Source organism: Cherax quadricarinatus, chromosome 77, assembly GCF_038502225.1.
Source record: "Cherax quadricarinatus isolate ZL_2023a chromosome 77, ASM3850222v1, whole genome shotgun sequence".
Lineage (NCBI taxonomy): Eukaryota > Metazoa > Arthropoda > Malacostraca > Decapoda > Parastacidae > Cherax > Cherax quadricarinatus.
The window spans coordinates 6,992,279-7,013,768 of NC_091368.1; the positions used below are offsets into that span (position 1 = coordinate 6,992,279).

The window sequence follows — 21,490 nt, forward strand, 5'->3', positions numbered from 1 at the left end:
TGAGTGAGAGTGAGAGAGAGAGAGAGAGAGAGAGAGAGAGAGAGAGAGAGAGAGAGAGAGAGAGAGAGAGAGAGACAGACAGACAGACAGACAGACAGACAGACAGACAGACAGAGAGAGAGAGAGAGAGAGAGAGAGAGAGAGATCTCCACTAAGTGGCACCAGTCACTGGATGAATCCAAAGTCATCTGTGTGGTAGCACTGGACATTGCTGGCGCTTTCGACCGGGTGTGGCACCAGGGCCTCTTAGCAAAACTTCAAGCACTGGGAATTGCAGGCTCTATGCTATGTCTCCTCAGTGACTACCTTCATGGTAGACCTCTAAGTGTAGTTCTCAATGGAACGGAATCAGCAAGACATCCTATTGGGGCAAGTGTTCCACAAGGAAGCGTGCTGGGACCATTGTTATGGAATGTCTACTTCAACGACCTTCTTCATCTCATCCCAGAATCACATGCATATGCAGACGACTGTACACTGACATTCACTTATCCAAGAGAAGAAATGCCAGCTGCTCTAAGCTACATCAATCACCAGCTGAGAGCTATATCAGCTTGGGTAAATAGATGGCAAGTAACATTTGCACCTGAGAAAACGCAAATGATGATCGTCTCTAGGCACCATGATGGTAATGCTGGTGCAGTAGTAAGGATGAAGGGGAGGATGTTGGCACCTGGAGAAGAAGTTGATATCCTTGGGGTGAAATTTGACTCCAAACTAACCATGAAGAACCATGTTGTAAATCTTGCAAACAAGGCAGCCAGGAAGCTTACAGCACTTCGCCGTATCTCCCATCTGCTTGACAGTAGGGGTTGCAAGATCCTGTACGAGGCACAAGTACGCTCGCACCTTGAGTATGCTCCACTTTCTTGGTTTGCCTGCCCCCCCTCTCATCTGCGACTGCTTGACAGAGTAGAGAACAGAGCAAGACGTCTCATCTCTCGCCTGGACCTATCCTGGATAGATCAGTCATTTCAGCAGAGCCTTCAACATAGAAGGGATGTGGGTGGCCTTACTGTTATGTACAAGGCCAATATTGTCAAAGTACCACACTGGTCTGTAGTTGCTGATTTCTGCTCTGCTCTTCTTTTTGTGAACAGGGACTACATTTGCCTCTTTCCATAGAGAGGGCCATTTACACTGTACTAGGCAGTGCTGAAAGATGCGAGTTAGAGGTGCTGCTAGCTGGTCTGCACATCTTCTCAACAATCTTGGGCTCAACTTGTCTAGGCCCACAGCCTTTTTTTGATCAAGCGATTTATGTAGGAAATGCACCTCCTCCTGCCTTATTGTCACCACTGACAGTTTTGACACAGTTCTTGCAGCTAGCCAAGGAGGGTCCCTTGCTGGATCAGGAACTTGTATTTTGGTAGCAAAGTGTTCAGCAAAGAGGTCCGCCTTCTCGTGACTACTAGTAGAGGTGGTCCCATCCTGTCGATTTAGAGGTGGAATAAGTTCATCAGGCAGATAACCTTTTCTGTCCTTGACCAGGGACCACCAGGTTTTGGAGCCTACCCTACCTGATGCTAACTTTCTTTTAGTGTCCACCTCCCATTTAGCAATGGCCCACTTTTGAACATCACCCATATGCCTACAGGCTTGCATGTGCAAGTTCCTGTTATAGGTGGTAGGATGTCTCTTATACCTTCGCCATGCTTTGTACTTAGCAGTAGCAGCCTCTCTACAACGAAAGCCAAACCAAGGCTGATCTGTAGGCTTCGTCACATATTGCCGGTGAGGAATGTGTTCTTGTTGTAGATTAAGGATGTGTCCAGTGAAGGCTTTCACTTGGTTGTCAACATCCCCTTGGAGAAGAGCATTGCAGTCGGGGGTGGCGAGCTCAGAGCAAAGGGCTGGCCAATTACCTCTTTCCCATAGCCAGGTTGTGCGTGTGGACTCCTCACCTCGTTCTGTTGGGATCTTAAGTGTCGTAAAAACAGCCTTGTGGTCAGACGATCCAACATAGCCGAGGGGTTGACAAGTGACTATGCCTTCTGCCAGATCACTCACTACTGGGTCAAGGGAGGAGCCAGAGATATGAGTAGGGAAATCAACAAAGTTTCTCATGTCAAACACTGCAAGAAAGTCATCAAAGTCCCTCTGTATAAGGTGCTGGTTGAGGTCACCAACAATTATAATATGTTGACAGTTGTGTTGTAGCAGAAGGGAGTCAATATTTTCCATTAGGAAGTTGATAGGGTCTGCATGTTGCCACTGAGGTCTGTACATTTCACATGCTAGTACAGAGGTACTATTGTTTATACAGAGCTTGAAGAACATCATTTCAAGATGTGTAGGGGTGGCAACATCAATGTGCTGGGCATGAACACTTTTAGATAAGCACACAGCAACACCTCCTCCTTGCCCTTGCCTGTCTCTTCTCATCCATGAGGTGTAGCCAGCAATTCTTGCAAAATTTTCTGGAGTCCTGTCATCCAAAAATGTTTCAACAACAGCTATCATGTCGGGACGTCGAGTATTCACAAAACTATGTGTGAGCTCTCCAACATTAGTAATGAAACCTCTAATGTTGGCCGACAGGATGCTGATAGACTGGCTCCTCATGATGAAGTGGTCAGCTTGAGGTGGTGGGTGTGTAGGGAATGTAAGGTGCCTGCCCTTGAGAGAGGTAGGGTACTGAGGCAGCTGCAGGGATGTAAGTCTGTGGTCTTGTATAAGGCACAATCCCACCTGCTGGGCTGGGATAGGAGTAGCTAAGTGGGTGACGTGTGAGATGTTCACCAATTCAGATCCTGCTGGTTTGTTCTGAGAACAGGTCTCTAAACAGGTGGCCCTGTCTGTCAAGTTCCTTTTTCTTCCGACACTGGTTCTCCTTATGTCCTTTCTTGTAGCAGTAATTACACCTGGTATCTCGCAGGCAGTTGTTGGCAGTGTGCCCCTTCCGGTGACAGCGAGAGTACAGCCTAGGTGCCTGGGAGGGTGGACTAGGATTTGTTGCACCTCCTGTGTTTTGCAGATTTGTCCTCAGATTCTGCCGCTGGAACTGTTAGTGGAGGGTGAGACCGCTGTAGATGTCTTCCTCCTCCACGTCCTCCTCCACGTCCTCCGCCCCGTCCTCTACCAGTTCTGACAGATGTGTCCCTGCTGTTCGGACTTCGGCGCAGTAGGTGATCAGGTGCAGTGATAGTTCCCTGATCATTAACTGCACCGCTCTCTGGTGGAGAAACTCCTGGCTCAGAACTTGCTGACGAAGCACTGCTACCAGATTCTAGAATAGTGTCGGCAGGTGTGCTGACAGGTGTAGGATCAGAGATGGTATGTGCACTGTCAAGTAGACTGGCAGTGGCTGAAGCAGAGATGTCAGGTGTAGGAGAATTAACAGATCCAAGGCTTCCCTCTCTCTCTCTCTCTCTCTCTCTCTCTCTCTCTCTCTCTCTCTCTCTCTCTCTCTCTCTCTCTCTCTCTCTCTCTCTCTCTCTCTCTCTCTTTCTCTCTCTCTCTCTCTCTCTCTCTCTCTCTCTCTCTCTCTCTCTCTCTCTCTCTCTCTCTCTCTCTCTCTCTCTCTCTCTCTCTCTCTCTCGCTCTCCTTTTTTTTTTTTACACAGGGTTTGACAACGTTAAGGATCCCTAGCTTTATTGACAAGCTATTTACAGGTTAAGGATTCCTAACTTTATTGGCAAGCTAAGAGCTGTTACCTACATCAGCTAATTTGAAAGCATTTTTATTGTTATGAGACATACAAGTAGGGAACAGGGTGAAGTTGGAGCCATCTGTGGGCCAGCATTTTCATTTGATCAACTGACTTTATCTCGTTGACATCATTATGCTGTACGAATGTGTTCCATACTCGAGTCATCCTGGGTATGTATGATCTCAGATGGAGTGATGTTCTGGAGAAGGGTACAGCCAGAGTGAAGTTGCTGCTGGCTGCCCGTCTTGTGGCATAAAAGCTTGTTTCATGCTGTCCTCGAAGTGGATCCAAGTGTGGTATTTTGACAATATTGGCCTTGTACATAACAGTAAGGCCACCCACATCTCTCCTATGTTGAAGGCTCTGCTGAAATGACAGATCTATCGAGGATGGGTCCAGGCGAGAGATGAGACGTCTTTCTCTGTTCTCTACTCTGTCAAGCAGTCGCAGATGAGAGGGAGGGCAGGCAAACCAAGAAAGTGGAGCATACTCAAGGTGTGAGCGTACTTGTGCCTCGTACAGGATCTTGCAACCCCTACTGTCAAGCAGTTGCGAGATACGGCGAAGTGCTGTAAGCTTCCTGGCTGCCTTGTTTGCAAGATTTACAACATGGTTCTTCATGGTTAGTTTGGAGTCAAATTTCACCCCAAGGATATCAACTTCTTCTCCAGGTGCCAACACCCTCCCATTCATCCTTACTACTGCACCAGCATTACCATCATGGTGCCTAGAGACGATCATCATTTGCGTTTTCTCAGGTGCACATGTTACCTCTCTCTCTCTCTCTCTCTCTCTCTCTCTCTCTCTCTCTCTCTCTCTCTCTCTCTCTCTCTCTCTCTCTCTCTCTCTCTCTCTCTCTCTCTCTCTCTCTCTCTCTCTCTCTCTCTCTCTCTCTCTCTCTCTCTCTCTCTCTCTCTCTCACACACACACACACATAGGCGTCTAGAGACCATCTCATGCAACTTGGCTTCTCCAAATGTATTCTAAATTCTAATTCAAAGAGTGTAGTTGTGGGGGGGAGGGGGAGTATTATATTTCTGCATTTAGCCTCCATTGTCTGTGTTGCCTTTCTTTGTGCATTTGTTGCCTTTCTTTAGGCCTTTGTTCCCCCCCTTTTTACACAGGGTTTGACAAGGTTAAGGATTCCTAACTTTATTGACAAGCTAAGAGCTGTTACCTACATCAGCTCATTTGAAAGCATTTTTGTTGTTATGAGACATACAAGTAGGGAAAAGGATGAAGTTAGAGCCACCTGTGGGCTATGTGTGGACCATCTGTGGATCAGCATTTTCATTTGATCAACTGACTTTATCTCGTTGACATCATTATGCTGTACGAATGTGTTCCATACTCGAGTCATCCTGGGTATATATGATCTCAGATGGAGTGATGTTCTGGAGACGGTTACAGCCAGAGTGCAGTTGCTGCTTGCTGCCCGTCTTGTGGTGTAGAAGCTGTCTTCTCACTGCCCGTCTTATGGTATAGAAGCTTGTTTCACGCTGTCCTCGAAGTGGATCCAAGTGTGGTACTTTGACAATATTGGCCTTGTACATAAAAGTAAGGCCACCCACATCCCTCCTATGTTGAAGGCTCTGCTGAAATGACAGATCTATCCAGGATGGGTCCAGGCGAGAGATGAGACATCTTGCTCTGTTCTCTACTCTGTCAAGCAATCGCAGATGAGAGGGGGGAGGGGCAGGCAAACCAAGAAAGTGGAGCATACTCAAGGTGTGAGCGTACTTGTGCCTCGTACTGTCAAGCAGATGCGAGATACGGCGAAGTGCTGTAAGCTTCCTGGCTGCCTTGTTTGCAAGATTTACAACATGGTTCTTCACGGTTACTTTGGAGTCAAATTTCACCCCAAGGATATCAACTTCTTCCCCTTTCTTTGTGCCTCTGTTGCCTTTCTTTATGCCTTGCATTTATTTGTGCCTCTGTTGCCTTATTTTGTGTCGTTGTTGCCTTTCTCTCTATCTATCTACCTCTCTCTCTCTTTCTCTCTCTCTCTCTCTCTCTCTCTCTCTCTCTCTCTCTCTCTCTCTCTCTCTGTCTCTCTCTCTCTCTCTCACGCACACACACACACACACACACACACACACACACACAAATGCAGATGGATTAGCGAATAAACATGAGGAATGGCAAGAAAGAATCAATGAGAAGTCCCCAGACATCATAGCAGTTACAGAAACAAAACTCACGGAGACAATAACAGATACAATCTTCCCACCAGAATACCAGATCATGAGGAAAGATAGAAGGGGCAGGGGGGGAGGTGGGGTTGCTCTGCTCGTAAAAAACAGATGGAAATTCGAGAAAATGGAAGGCATAGATGAGACGGGAGAAAGAGACTATATAGCAGGTACACTTCAGTCTGGGGAACACAAAGTGGTCATTGCAGTGATGTATAATCCACCACAGAACTGCAGGAGGCCAAGAGAGGAATATGAAGAGAGCAACAGAGCAATGGTGGACACACTTGCTGAGGTGGCAAGAAGAGCTCACTCCAGCAGAGCGAAGTTGCTGGTTATGGGGGATTTCAACCACAGGGAGATTGACTGGGAAAACCTGGAGCCACATGGGGGTCCCGAAACATGGAGAGCCAAGATGTTGGACGTGGTGCTGGAAAACCTCATGCACCAACATGTTAAGGACACTACCCGAGTGAGAGGGGAGGATGAACCAGCAAGATTGGACCTTGTGTTCACCCTGGGCAGCTCAGGCATTGAGGACATCAAGTATGAGAGTCCCCTAGGAGCTAGCGACCACGTGGTTCTGTGCTTTGAATACATAGTAGAGCTGCAAGTGGAGAGAATAACAGGAGTTGAATGGGAAAAGCCTGACTATAAAAGAGGGGACTACATAGGGTTGAAGAACTTCCTGCGGGAGGTCCAGTGGGACAGAGAACTGGCAGGAAAGCCAGTAAATGAAATGATGGAATATGCAACAACAAAATGCAAGGAGGCAGTGGAAAGGTTTATTCCCAAGGGCAACAGACACAACGGGAAGACCAGAACGAGCCCCTGGTTTACCCGACGGTGTAAGGAGGCAAAAACAAAATGCAATAGAGAATGGAAAAAGTACAGAAGGCAGAGAACACACGAAAATAGGGAGACCAGTCGCAGAGCCAGGAATGAGTACGCACAGGTAAGGAGGGAGGCCCAACGACAGTATGAAAATGACATAGCATCGAGAATCAAGACTGACCCGAAACTGTTGTATAGCCACATCAGGAGGAAGACAACAGTCAAAGACCAGGTGATCAGATTAAGGACAGAAGGTGGAGAACTCACAAGAAATGATCAGGAGGTATGTGAGGAGCTGAACAGGAGATTTAAGGAAGTTTTTACAGTAGAGACAGGAAGGGCTGTGGGAAGACAGCACAGAAGGGAACATCAAGAGGGAATATACCAACAAGTGTTGGATGACATACGAACAACTCAGGAGGAGGTGAAGAAACTCTTAAGTGACCTTGACACCTCAAAGGCGATGGGACCGGACATCTCCCCATGGGTCCTTAGAGAAGGAGCAGAGATGCTGTGCGTGCCTCTAACCACAATCTTCAACACATCCCTTGAAACTGGGCAACTACCTGAGAAATGGAAGACAGCTAATGTAGTCCCCATATTTAAGAAAGGAAACAGAAACGAGGCACTAAACTACAGACCTGTGTCTCTGACATGTATTGTGTGCAAAGTCATGGAGAAGATTATCAGGAGGAGAGTGGTCGAACACCTGGAAAAGAACAAGATTATAAATGAAAACCAGCATGGGTTCATGGAAGGCAAATCTTGTATCACAAACCTCCTGGAGTTTTATGACAAGGTAACAGAAGTAAGACACGAGAGAGAGGGGTGGGTAGATTGCGTTTTCCTAGACTGCAGGAAGGCCTTTGACACAGTTCCCCACAAGAGATTAGTGCAGAAGCTGGAGGATCAGGCGCATGTAAAAGGGAGGGCACTGCAATGGATAAGGGAATACCTGACAGGGAGGCAGCAACGAGTCATGGTACGTGAAGAGGTATCACAGTGGGCGCCTGTTACGAGCGGGGTCCCACAGGGGTCAGTTCTAGGACCAGTGCTATTTTTGATATATGTGAACGACATGATGGAAGGAATAGACTCTGAAGTGTCCCTGTTCGCAGATGACGTGAAGTTGATGAGAAGAATTAAATCGGACGAGGATGAGGCAGGACTGCAAAGAGACCTGGACAGGCTGGACATGTGGTCCAGTAACTAGCTTCTCGAATTCAATCCAGCCAAATGCAAAGTCATGAAGATTGGGGAGGGGCAAAGAAGACCGCAGACAGAGTATAGGCTAGGTGGACAAAGACTACAGACCTCACTCAGGGAGAAAGACCTTGGGGTGACCATAACACCGAGCACATCACCGGAGGCACACATCAACCAAATAACCGCTGCAGCATACGGGCGCCTGGCAAACCTGAGAATAGCGTTCCGATACCTTAATAAGGAATCGTTCAAGACACTGTACACTGTGTATGTTAGGCCCATACTGGAGTATGCAGCACCAGTCTGGAGCCCACACCTGGTCAAGCACGTCAAGAAGTTAGAGAAAGTACAAAGGTTTGCAACAAGGCTAGTCCCAGAGCTCAAGGGAATGTCGTACGAGGAAAGGTTAAGGGAAATCGGACTGACGACACTGGGGGACAGAAGGGTCAGGGGAGACATGATAACGACATACAAGATACTGCGGGGAATAGACAAGGTGGACAGAGATAGGATGTTCCAGAGAGGGGACACAGGGACAAGGGGTCACAGCTGGAAGCTGAAGACTCAGACGAGTCACAGGGACGTTAGGAAGTATTTCTTCAGTCATAGAGTCGTCAGGAAGTGGAATAGCCTAGCAAGTGAAGTAGTGGAGGCAGGAACCATACATAGTTTTAAGAAGAGGTATGACAAAGCTCAGGAAGCAGAGAGAGAGAGGACCCAGTAGAGATCAGTGAAGAGGCGGGGCCAGGAGCTGAGTCTCGACCCCTGTAACCACAATTAGGTGAGTACAATTAGGTGAGTACACACACACACACACACACACACACACACACACACACACACACACACACACACACACACACACACACACACACACACACACACAGTTGGAAGTTGAAGACACAGATGAATCAAAGGGATGTTAGGAAGTATTTCTTCAGCCACAGAGTAGTCAGGAAGTGGAATAGTTTGGGAAGCGATGTAGTGGAGTCAGGATCCATACATAGCTTTAAGCAGAGGTACGATAAAGCTCATGGTTCAGGGAGAGTGACCTAGTAGCGACCAGTGAAGAGGCGGGGCCAGGAGCTTGGAATCGACCCCTGCAACCTCAACTAGGTGAGTACACACACACACACACACACACACACACACACACACACACACACTCTCTCTCTCTCTCTCTCTCTCTCTCTCTCTCTCTCTCTCTCTCTCTCTCTCTCTCTCTCTCTCTCTCTCTCTCATCATCATCCGGTTTACTTCAGTCTTAAAAAGTTCGAAAAATTAAACCACAGAAGTTGTGGTTGCGGTTTATGAGACACAGTGGTGCCAGACCAGAGTGTTGTGTTTATTGCACTGGCAACACTGTGAGACACAGTGTTGCCAGACCAGTGTTGTGTTTATCACACTATAAAGAACTCGGTCATTAATTTTAAATAATGCCGCGTTAATGACATTTAAATGGCCAGGTAATTATTTATTACCTATTACGGTAGGTGCACGCACACACACACGCACACACACACACACACACACACACACACACACACACACACACACACACACACACACACACACACACACACACACACACACACACACACACACACACAGTATGAAAACGACATAGCATCGAAAGTCAAATCTGACCCGAAACTGCTGTATAGCCACATTAGGAGGAAGACAACAGTCAAGGACCAGGTGATAAGGCTGAGGAAAGAAGGTGGGGAACTCACAAGAAACGATCAAGAGGTATGTGAGGAGCTCAACACGAGGTTTAAGGAAGTATTTACAGTAGAGACAGGAAGGACTCTGGGGGGACACACCAGATGGGGACACCAACAAGGAATACACCAACAAGTGTTGGACGACATACATACAGATGAGGAGGAGGTGAGGAAACTGCTAAGGGACATCGATACCTCAAAGGCAATGGGACCGGACAACATCTCCCCGTGGGTCCTTAGAGAGGGAGCAGATATGTTGTGCGTGCCACTTACCACAATCTTCAACACGTCCCTGGAAACTGGGCAACTACCTGAGGTATGGAAGACGGCAAATGTAGTTCCCATTTTTAAAAAAGGAGACAGAAAAGAGGCACTAAACTATAGACCTGTGTCATTGATGTGTATAGTATGCAAAATTATGGAGAAGATTATCAGGAGGAGAGTGGTGGAGCACCTGGAACGGAACAAGAGTATAAATGCCAACCAGCACGGATTCACGGAAGGCAAATCCTGTGTCACAAACCATCTGGAGTTTTATGATAAAATAACAGAAGTAAGACACGAGAGAGAGGGGTGGGTTGATTGCATCTTCTTGGACTGCAAGAAGGCCTTTGACACAGTTCCTCACAAGAGATTAGTGCAGAAGCTAGAGCATCAGGCGCATATAACAGGAAGGGCACTGCAATGGATCAGAGAATACCTGACAGGGAGGCAACAACGAGTCATGGTACGTAATGATGTATCACAGTGGGCACCTGTGACGAGCGGGGTCCCACAGGGGTCGGTCCTAGGACCAGTGCTATTTTTGGTATATGTGAACGACATGATGGAAGGGTTAGACTCAGAAGTGTCCCTGTTTGCAGATGATGTGAAGTTAATGAGGAGAATTAAATCTGATGAGGACCAGGCAGGACTTCAAAGAGACCTGGACAGACTGGACACCTGGTCCAACAAATGGCTTCTCGAATTTAATCCTGTCAAATGCAAAGTCATGAAGATAGGGGAAGGGCACAGAAGACCACAGACAGAGTATAGGCTAGGTGGCCAAAGACTGCAAACCTCACTCAAGGAGAAAGATCTTGGGGTGAGTATAACACCGAACATGTCTCCGGAAGCACACATCAATCAGATAACTGCTGCAGCATATGGGCGCCTGGCAAACCTGAGAACAGCATTCCGATACCTTAGTAAGGAATCGTTCAAGACACTGTACACCGTGTATGTCAGGCCCATACTGGAGTATGCAGCACCTGTTTGGAACCCGCACCTGATAAAGCACGTCAAGAAACTAGAGAAAGTACAAAGGTTTGCCACAAGGTTAGTTCCAGAGCTAAGGGGAATGTCCTATGAAGAAAGATTAAGGGAAATCGGCCTGACGACACTGGAGGACAGGAGGGTCAGGGGAGACATGATAACGAGATATAAAATACTGCATGGAATAGACATGATGGACAAAGACAGGATGTTCCAGGGAGGGGACACAGAAACAAGAGGCCACAATTGGAAGTTGAAGACACAAATGAGTCAGAGAGATATTAGGAAATATTTCTTCAGTCATAGAGTTGTAAGGCAGTGGAATAGCCTAGAAAATGACGTAGTGGAGGCAGGAACCATACACAGTTTTAAGACGAGGTTTGATAAAGCTCATGGAGCGGGGAGAGAGAGGGCCCAGTAGCAACCGGTGAAGAGGCGGGGCCAGGAGCTAAGACTCGACCCCTACAACCACAAATAGGTGAGTACAAATAGGTGAGTACACACACACACACACACACACACACACACACACACACACACACACACACACACACACACACACAACACACACACAAAACACACAAAACACACAAAACACACACACACACACACACACACACACACACACACACACACACACACACACACACACACACACACACACACACACACACACACACACACACACACAGGAGCTCGGACTCGACCCCCGCAACCTCAACTAGGTGAGTACAACTAGGTGAGTACACACACACACACACACACACACACGCACACACACACACACACACACACACACACATACACACACACACACACACACACACACACACACACACACACACACAACGACAAAAGGGAGGACTACACAGGTATGAGGAACTTCATGCTGGAGGATCAGTGGGAAAGAGGATTTTTAGGAAAATCAGTAAACAAAATGATGGACTACGTAACAACAAAATGCAAGGAGGCAGAGGAAAGGTTTCTTCCCAAGGGCAACAGAAATAATGGGAAGACCAGAAGAAGCCCTTTGTTTACCCGAAGGTGTAGGGAGGCAAATACTAAGTGCACTGGAGAATGGAAAAAGTACAGAAGACAAAGGATCCAGGAAATAAAGAGATTATTCGAACAGCCAGAAAAGAGTATACACAGGTAAAGAGGGAGGCCCAGCGACAGTACGAAAACGACATAGTATCGAAAGTCAAGTCTGACCCGAAACTGTTGTAAAGGCTGAGGAAAGAAGGTGGGGAGCTCACAAGAAACGACCAAGAAGTGCATGAGGAGCTTAACATGAGATTTAAGGAAGTATTTAAAGTGGAAACAGAAAGGACTCTGGGAAGACAGAACAGTGGGGTACACCAAAAAGGGATATACCAACAAGTGTTGGATGAAATACACACAACCAAGGAGGAAGTGAAGAAGCTGTTAAGTGACCTTGATACCTCAAAGGCGGTGGGATCGGACATCTCTCCATGAGTCCTTAGAGAGGGACAAGAGACGCTGTGCATGCCACTAACAACACTTCTCAACACATCCATTTAAACTGGGCAACTACCTGAGGTATGGAAGACAGTAAATGTAGTCCCCATTTTTAAGAAAGGAAACAGACACGAGGCAATAAACTACACACCAGTGTCACTGATGTCTATAGTATGTAAATCATGGAGAAGATTATCAGGAGGAGAATGGTGGAACACCTAGAACAGAACAAGCTTATAAACGACAACCAGCACGGATTCATGGAAGGCAAATCCTTTGTCACAAACCTACTTGAGTTTTATGACAAGGTAACGGAAGTAAGACAAGAGAGAGATGGGTGGGTAGATTGCATTTTCTTGGACTGTAACAAGGCCTTCGACACAGTTCCTCACTCTTTAGTAGTGGAAAAGCTAGAGGATCAGGCACATATAACAGGAAAGGCACTGCAATGGATCAGAGAATACCTGACAGGGAGGCAACAACGAGTCATGGTACATGACGAGGTGTCAGAGTGGGCACCTGTGACAAGCGGGGTCCCACAGGGGTCAGTCCTAGGAACAGTGATGGTTCTGGTATATGTGAATGACACGATGGAAGGGATAGACTCAGAAGTGTCCCTGTTTGCAGATGATGTGAAGTATCTGACATCTGTTGCAGTGTCTGACATCTGTCAGACTCTGCAACATCATGGAATCTTGATACAATGAAGTTTTCAACACTTGTCCAACCTTTGGACGAAGACCTACTTACACTAGTGGATGGTTCCACTGTGATCCCGCCTCCTCCTACTTACACTAGTGGATGGTTCCACTGTGATCCCGCCTCCTCCTGCTTCCACTCACCTCACTACAGTACACAAGCCACGTCTACGACCCCATGCTGTATTTCTACAAGAGTGATGGACTGAACACATTGATTCCAGGCTGAGGGACTAATTTCCTCAAACTTCTCCTCACCTTATACCTTCCTGCTTTGTATTGGACTGATGAAGCCACTGTGTGGCGAAACATTTCTTCAATAAAGATTCCCGTATGTTGCATAAGTGTCTCAATCTTCAACTTGTCGGTTTTCAAAACCATTTATCACACCATTCAAAATTAAAATAAAAAAATCTCTCTCTCTCTCTCTCTCTCTCTCTCTATATATATATATATATATATATATATATATATATATATATATATATATATATATATATATATATATGTTGTGTTGCAGCTCCCAAGCCCTGCGCCGGGTACCAGTGCCGCATGTTATGTCCCTACGAGTTTGAACTGGACAGTGAGGGTTGTCCACTGTGTGAGTGCCGTGACCCGTGCCGTGGTGTGACCTGCCCAGGTGACACTGCCTGTATCCTGGAGGAGATTCCCTGTACGACTGAACCCTGCCCACCCCTGCCAACCTGTGAGTCACACTGCCCACCCTCGCTTTTACTCTTAGTTATATGTGAATTCCATATCTACCACTGGCGGAGGTAGGATGGAGCCTCCAGCAGTCAGAGAATAACTCACACCGTTTATTATATAATAAATTCTTCTTAATGCGTAATAAAAAGTGAGTTATGAACTAATAATAATAATAATTATGACAGTAATAATAATAATAATGATAATAATAATAATCATAATAATAATAATAATAATAATAATAATAATAATAATAATAATAATAATAATAGTAATAACAACAATAATAATAATAATAATAATAATAATAATAATAATAATAATAATAATAATAATCATGACAGTAATAATAATAATAATAATAATAGTAATAACAATAATAATAATAATAATAATAATAATAATAATAATAATAATAATAATAATAATAATAATAATCATGACAGTAATAATAATAATAATAATAATAATAATAATAATAATAATAATAATAATAATAGTAATAACAACAATAATAATAATAATAATAATAATAATAATAATAATAATAATAATAATAATAATAATCATGACAGTAATAATAATAATAATAATAATAATAATAATAATAATAATAATAATAATAATAATCATGACAGTAATAATAATAATAATAATAATAATAATAATAATCATGACAGTAATAATAATAATAATAATAATAATAATAATAATACCACAATATTTATATTATCTTATCTTTCTGTTTTTATTTTTAACTCACAAATTATTATATATAATTAACCAGTAATTTTGTTTCTAATTAATTAAATCCTCAAAAAAATTATTTCTGTAAACTGGACAAGTTTTATTATATCTATTTTTTTGGTAAATAAATTGTCTATAGTACTTTTAGGATCTATCTATTTTTTGGTGATCCGAAATAGATTATTTTCTATTGGTAGTATCTATTATTTGGTTAATTTTTATTAGTGCTCAGATTTTAATTATAAATTCTTGAAGAATGTTTGTTGTGGTGGTGATTGTGGTTAACAACCACAATCACCACTATTACCACTGTTACCACTACCACCATCTTCACTGTCACCACCATCACTAACATTGATCTACCACCATCATCACCATCACTAACATTGATCTACCACCATCACTAACAGCGATCTACCACCATCACCACCATCACTAACATTGATCTACCACCATCACCGCCATCACTAACATTGATCTACCACCATCACCACCATCACTAACATTGATCTACCACCATCACCACCATCACTAACATTGATCTACCACCATCACCACCATCACTAACATTGATCTACCACCATCACCACCATCGCTAACAGTGATCTACCACCATCACCACCATCACTAACTGATCTACCACCATCACCACCATCGCTAACAGTGATCTAACACCATCACAACCATCACTAACTGATCTACCACCATCACCACCATCACTAACAGTGATCTACCACAATCACCACCATCACTAACAGTGATCTACCACCATCACTAACATTGATCTACCACCATCACCACCATCACTAACAGTGATCTACCACCATCACCACCATCACTAACTGATCTACCACCATCACCACCATCACTAACAGTGATCTACCACCATCACCACCATCACTAACAGTGATCTACCACCATCACTAACATTGATCTACCACCATCACCACCATCACTAAAAGTGATCTACCACCATCACCACCATCACTAACAGTGATCTACCACCATCACCACCATCACTAACAGTGATCTACCACCATCACTAACATTGATCTACCACCATCACCACCATCACTAAAAGTGATCTACCACCATCACCACCATCTCTAACAGTGATCTACCACCATCACCACCATCACTAACAGTGATCTACCACCATCACCACCATCACTAACAGTGATTTACCACCATCACCACCATCACTAACAGTGATCTACCACCATCACCACCATCATTAACAGTGATCTACCACCATCACCACCATCACTAACAGTGATCTACCACCATCATTAACAGTGATCTACCACCATCACTAACATTGATCTACCACCATCACCGCCATCACTAACAGTGATCTACCACCATCACCACCATCACTAACAGTGATCTACCACCATCACCACCATCACTAACAGTGATCTACCACCATCACCACCATCACTAACAGCGATCTACCACCATCACCACCATCACTAACAGTGATCTACCACCATCACTAACAGTGATCTACCACCATCACTAACAGTGATCTACCACCATCACCACCATAACTAACAGTGATCTACCACCATCACCACCATCACTAACAGTGATCTACCACCATCACTAACAGTGATCTACCACCATCGCCACCATCAGTAACAGTGATCTACCACCATCACCACCATCATTAACAGTCATCTTCCACCATCACTAACAGTCATCTACCACCATCACTAACAGTCATCTACCACCATCACTAACAGTGATCTGCCACCATCAGTAACAGTGATGTACCACCATCACTAACAGTGATCTACCACCATCACTAACAGTCATCTACCACCAACACTAACAGTCATCTACCACCATCACTAACAGTCATCTACCACCATCACTAACAGTGATCTGCCACCATCAGTAACAGTGATCTACCACCATCACTAACAGTGATCTACCACCATCACTAACAGTCATCTACCACCAACACTAACAGTCATCTACCACCATCACTAACAGTCATCTACCACCATCACTAACAGTCATCTACCACCATCACTAACAGTGATCTACCACCATCACTAACAGTCATCTACCACCATCACTAACAGTCATCTACCACCATCACTAACAGTCATCTACCACCATCACTAACAGTCATCTATCACCATCACTAACAGTGATCTACCACCATCACTAACAGTTATCTACCACCATCACCCGGTGGCCTGGTGGCTAAAGCTCCCGCTTCACACACGGAGAGCCCGGGTTCGATTCCCGGCGGGTGGAAACATTTCGACACGTTTCCTTACACCTGTTGTCCTGTTCACCTAGCAGCAAATAGGTACCTGGGTGTTAGTCGACTGGTGTGGGTCGCATCCTGGGGGACAAGATTAAGGACCCCAATGGAAATAAGTTAGACAGTCCTCGATGACGCACTGACTTTCTTGGGTTATCCTGGGTGGCTAACCCTCCGGGGTTAAAAATCCGAACGAAATCTTATCTATCTTATCTTATCTACCACCATCACTAACAGTCATCTACCACCATCACTAACAGTGATCTACCACCATCACTAACAGTGATCTACCACCATCACTAACAGTTATCTACCACCATCACTAACAGTCATCTACCACCATCACTAACAGTCATCTACCACCATCACTAACAGTCATCTACCACCATCACTAACAGTCATCTACCACCATCACTAACAGTTATCTACCACCATCACTAACAGTCATCTACCACCATCACTAACAGTCATCTACCACCATCACTAACAGTCATCTACCACCATCACTAACAGTCATCTACCACCATCACTAACAGTCATCTACCACCACAGGTAAACAGCCTCGGAGTTTATCAACACTGTGTGCCATGGGAGATCCTCTCATGTTGGACGACAGTAAGCAGCGACCCTTCCTGTGTGGCACTGACCCTGGCACGCCTCAGTGCCCCACACTTTACAAGTGTCAAGTTACTAGAGGTAAGTTCAGGACACTAGTGTCATACACACTCTCAGTCTATTAATTATTCCCTGTCACTATGCCTCCTCCATCTCTCTCACTCTTAAATTCTCTCTCACTATGCCTCCTCCATCCCTTCCTATCCCAAATCACATCAGCATCTTATCCTGTTCTAGCTTGGCCTCTCGTCTATCCTCTCCTCCCCCACTCCCCTCTTGCATTCCCTCCCTCTCCCCAACTCTCCTCTTCCATTCCCTCCCCCACTCCCCCACCAACACAAGAGTGGGGTGCTAAAAGTATAGTGGATGTGAGCTGGTGTTATCCTTCACTGGTAAATTATATGTCTTTTATTATTGAAGTAATGTTGCAGCATCCAGCCTCTGATGCTGCTCTCTCAGAGAGAGAGAGAGAGAGAGAGAGAGAGAGAGAGAGAGAGAGAGAGAGAGAGAGAGAGAGAGAGAGAGAGAGAGAGAGAGAGAGAGAGGGAGAGAGAGGAAAAGACAGACAGCAGAGTAGCCGGAAGTCCAAACTAAAGCTATCTGCTGAGAATTATCTACTTCTGTGTAGATGAAGGTCTATCGGGTAAAGGAGGTTTTGTGGGCGAGGGGCTTGGACTTCCAGCAAGCGTGCGTGAGCGTGTTTGATAGGAGTGAATGGAGACGAATGGTATTTGGGACCTGACGAGCTGTTGGAGTGTGAGCAGGGTAATATTTAGTGAAGGGATTCAGGGAAACCGGTTATTTTATATAACAGGACTTGAGTCCTGGAAATGGGAAGTACAATGTCTGCACTTTAAAGGAGAGGTTTGAGATATTGGCAGTTTGGAGGGATATATTGTGTATCTTTATACGTATATGCTTCTAAACTGTTGTATTCTGAGCACCTCTGCAAAAACAGTGATTGTGTGTGAGTGAGGTGAAAGTGTTGAATGATGATGAAAGTATTTTCTTTCTTTTTGTGTCACCCTGCCTCGGTGGGAGACGGCCGACTTGTTATATATATAAATGTATAGAGAGAGAGAGAGAGAGAGAGAGAGAGAGAGAGAGAGAGAGAGAGAGAGAGAGAGAGAGAGAGAGAGAGAGAGAGAGAGAGGACACAAACAGTTCTAAGACTAGATTAAGGTGATTCTTCAGAAGTTCAGTTTTATCTGACCATCTGACCTTACACCTTGCAACTTTGACCTTGTTGAAAAAAATGACCCGAAGAAAACCAGATTATTATTATTATAATCAAGGGGGAAGCGCTAAACCCGGAAAATTATACAGCAAAAGAAGAAAACCAGAGCCCTTATTATTAGAGGTACATGATATTTCGTGCTCCACGTCGACGTTTCGACGTTCACTACACACGAGCGAAACGTCGTGGACGTCTAATAACAAGGACGTTTGTAATCGCTACTTTTCGCCCTGTAGTCGCAATTTTGCATTATCAGACCCTTGACCCCTGCAGATCAGCTACTTTTCGCCCTGTTTTCACAGTTGTACATTATCTGACCTTTGACCCCTGCAGGTCAGGACTACGGTGTATGCTGCGCTGCAGTGGAGGAACTGGAGAAGCCTGGACAGTGCCCACTGGAAGGTGGAAGCTCTCTAGTGGGTGTTGGAGGCGAGGAGGAGGAAATGAGGTGTGGAGCCTCCTGTCTCCACGACCTCCAGTGTCCCTCCACACAGAAGTGTTGTATATCAGACATCTGTGGTCAGCACTGTGTCCAACCTGTCAATCTCACAGGTGAGTCCTTCTCCCTAGAGCCAAAGGGAAGCCCCCCTTGACTCTATAAGTGTGTCCCCTAACCTGATACTGAGTCCTCTACCCTCGTTACTAGTAAATCCCCTTGTCTCTAAGGGGGTCTTCTAGCCTACCAGTGTGTCCTCACATTTCATCCCCTAGCCTTATGTAATATATATATATATATATATATATATATATATATATATATATATATATATATATATATATATATATATATATATATATATATATTAAGTTCTTCTAGTAAGTGCTTGTTACTTGTGAACTGTTGCAACACTGTTATTTTGCAATACTGTTATTTTTCTTTTACTCTGCCTAGTCTAGAAGTTCCAGTATTTGCATCTTACCGCGGCGTTATAATTCAGAAAGAGCATTACGAGGGCCAAAAAATAAAAAAGGTTATAAAAGTGTAAGATAACTCGGAGCAAGAGAAAATACAGAGAGTCTGTGGGATGGGATAAGCATCTTCCTGTGTTCCAGCCTCCAGTGTTTACACTCGCCTCAGTGGCTCCTCGCAGGCCCCTTCCCCCCTCGAATTTTAGATTTGTTGGGATAGACTTCCAGCCTTGCCGTTTTGTGGATTTGTGAGATTTAGTTGAGGTCTTAACGTTTTTGTGTGTGTGGATTTCGGAAGCGGTTTGGCGGCTCAGGGGTGGATCCGGAATGCGGGTTACTGTAAAGGGAATTCACGTCCCATTACGAGGTAACTGAAGTTCACGAGAAACCACGGAGAATCGATGCTAAAATTTTGTTTTCTAACTCTCGTATCTTTTTAAAAACATCAGATGTACTCCTGTTAACCCCTTTTTGAGGCCTACTTCCTAGGCCTTTTGTGTATCCATATGTTCTTGTGCCACCATCCACAGGATGGATATGAGGTACACAGTAAACTAGCCACTACCATCCACAGGATGAATATGAGGTACACAGTAAACTAGCCACCACCATCCACAGGATGGATATGAGGTACACAATAAACTAGCCGCTACCATCCACAGGATGAATATGAGGTACACAGTAAACTAGCCACTACCATCCACAGGATGAATATGAGGTACACAATAAACTAGCCACTACCATCCACAGGATGGATATGAGGTGCACAATAAACTAGCCACTACCATCCACAGGATGGATATGAGGTACACAATAAACTAGCCACTACCATCCACAGGATGGATATGAGGTACACAATAAACTAGCCACTACCATCCACAGGATGGATATGAGGTACACAATAAACTAGCCACCACCATCCACAGGATGGATATGAGGTACACAATAAACTAGCCACCACCATCCACAGGATGGATATGAGGTACACAATAAACTAGCCACCACTATCCACAGGATGGATATGAGGTACACAATAAACTAGCCACTACCATCCACAGGATGGATATGAGGTACACAATAAACTAGCCACCACTATCCACAGGATGGATATGAGGTACACAATAAACTAGCCACTACCATCCACAGGATGGATATGAGGTACACAATAAACTAGCCACTACCATCCACAGGACGGATATGAGGTACACAATAAACTAGCCACTACCATCCACAGGATGGATATGAGGTACACAATAAACTAGCCACCACTATCCACAGGATGGATATGAGGTACACAATAAACTAGCCACTACCATCCACAGGATAGATATGAGGTACACAATAAACTAGCCACCACTATCCACAGGATGGATATGAGGTACACAATAAACTAGCCACCACCATCCACAGGATAGATATGAGGTACACAATAAACTAGCCACCACTATCCACAGGATGGATATGAGGTACACAATAAACTAGCCACTACCATCCACAGGATGCTAGTGGCTAGTTAGATATGCTTATTTCCTTTTATCAAATTGATAAACTTTATTGTATATATTCGTTTACAAGGTATCCCAAATAAGGGGTATACCAATAGTCGTTTACAAGGTATACCAAAGAAGAAAGATATTTATATTCGTTTAGAAGGTATCCCAAGGAAAGTGTATACCGATAGTCGTTTACAAGGTATACCAAAGAAAGGGGATACCTATATTCGTTTTAAAGGCATCCCATGGAAGAGGGATACTAGTAATTGTTTACAAGGAGATTCCTAAGAAAAGGGGGATACTTATATTCGTTTATAAGGTAACCCAAGGAGTGAGGATACCGATAATCGTTTACAAGGTATCCCCAAGAAAGGGGTATATCGACAGTCGTTTACAAGGTATATCAAAGAAGTTGGATACCTATATTCGGTTAAAAGGCATCCCATGGATGCCTTTTAAGCTT

The 21,490-nt window shown here is 44.6% G+C and overlaps 1 protein-coding gene across 3 annotated transcripts in view; it reads left to right on the forward strand.

Annotated features, from left to right (window-relative positions):
* The window catches only part of LOC128702033 (uncharacterized), a 663,411-nt gene that overhangs the window by 514,250 nt on the left and 127,671 nt on the right, over window positions 1-21,490 (forward strand). For all 3 annotated transcript variants that reach the window (XM_070101460.1, XM_070101461.1, XM_070101462.1), the window contains exons 5-7: window positions 13,561-13,746; window positions 17,326-17,469; window positions 18,959-19,177. In XM_070101460.1, coding sequence (XP_069957561.1) covers window positions 13,561-13,746; window positions 17,326-17,469; window positions 18,959-19,177 — 549 coding nt within the window. The remainder of the gene's footprint in view (window positions 1-13,560; window positions 13,747-17,325; window positions 17,470-18,958; window positions 19,178-21,490) is intronic.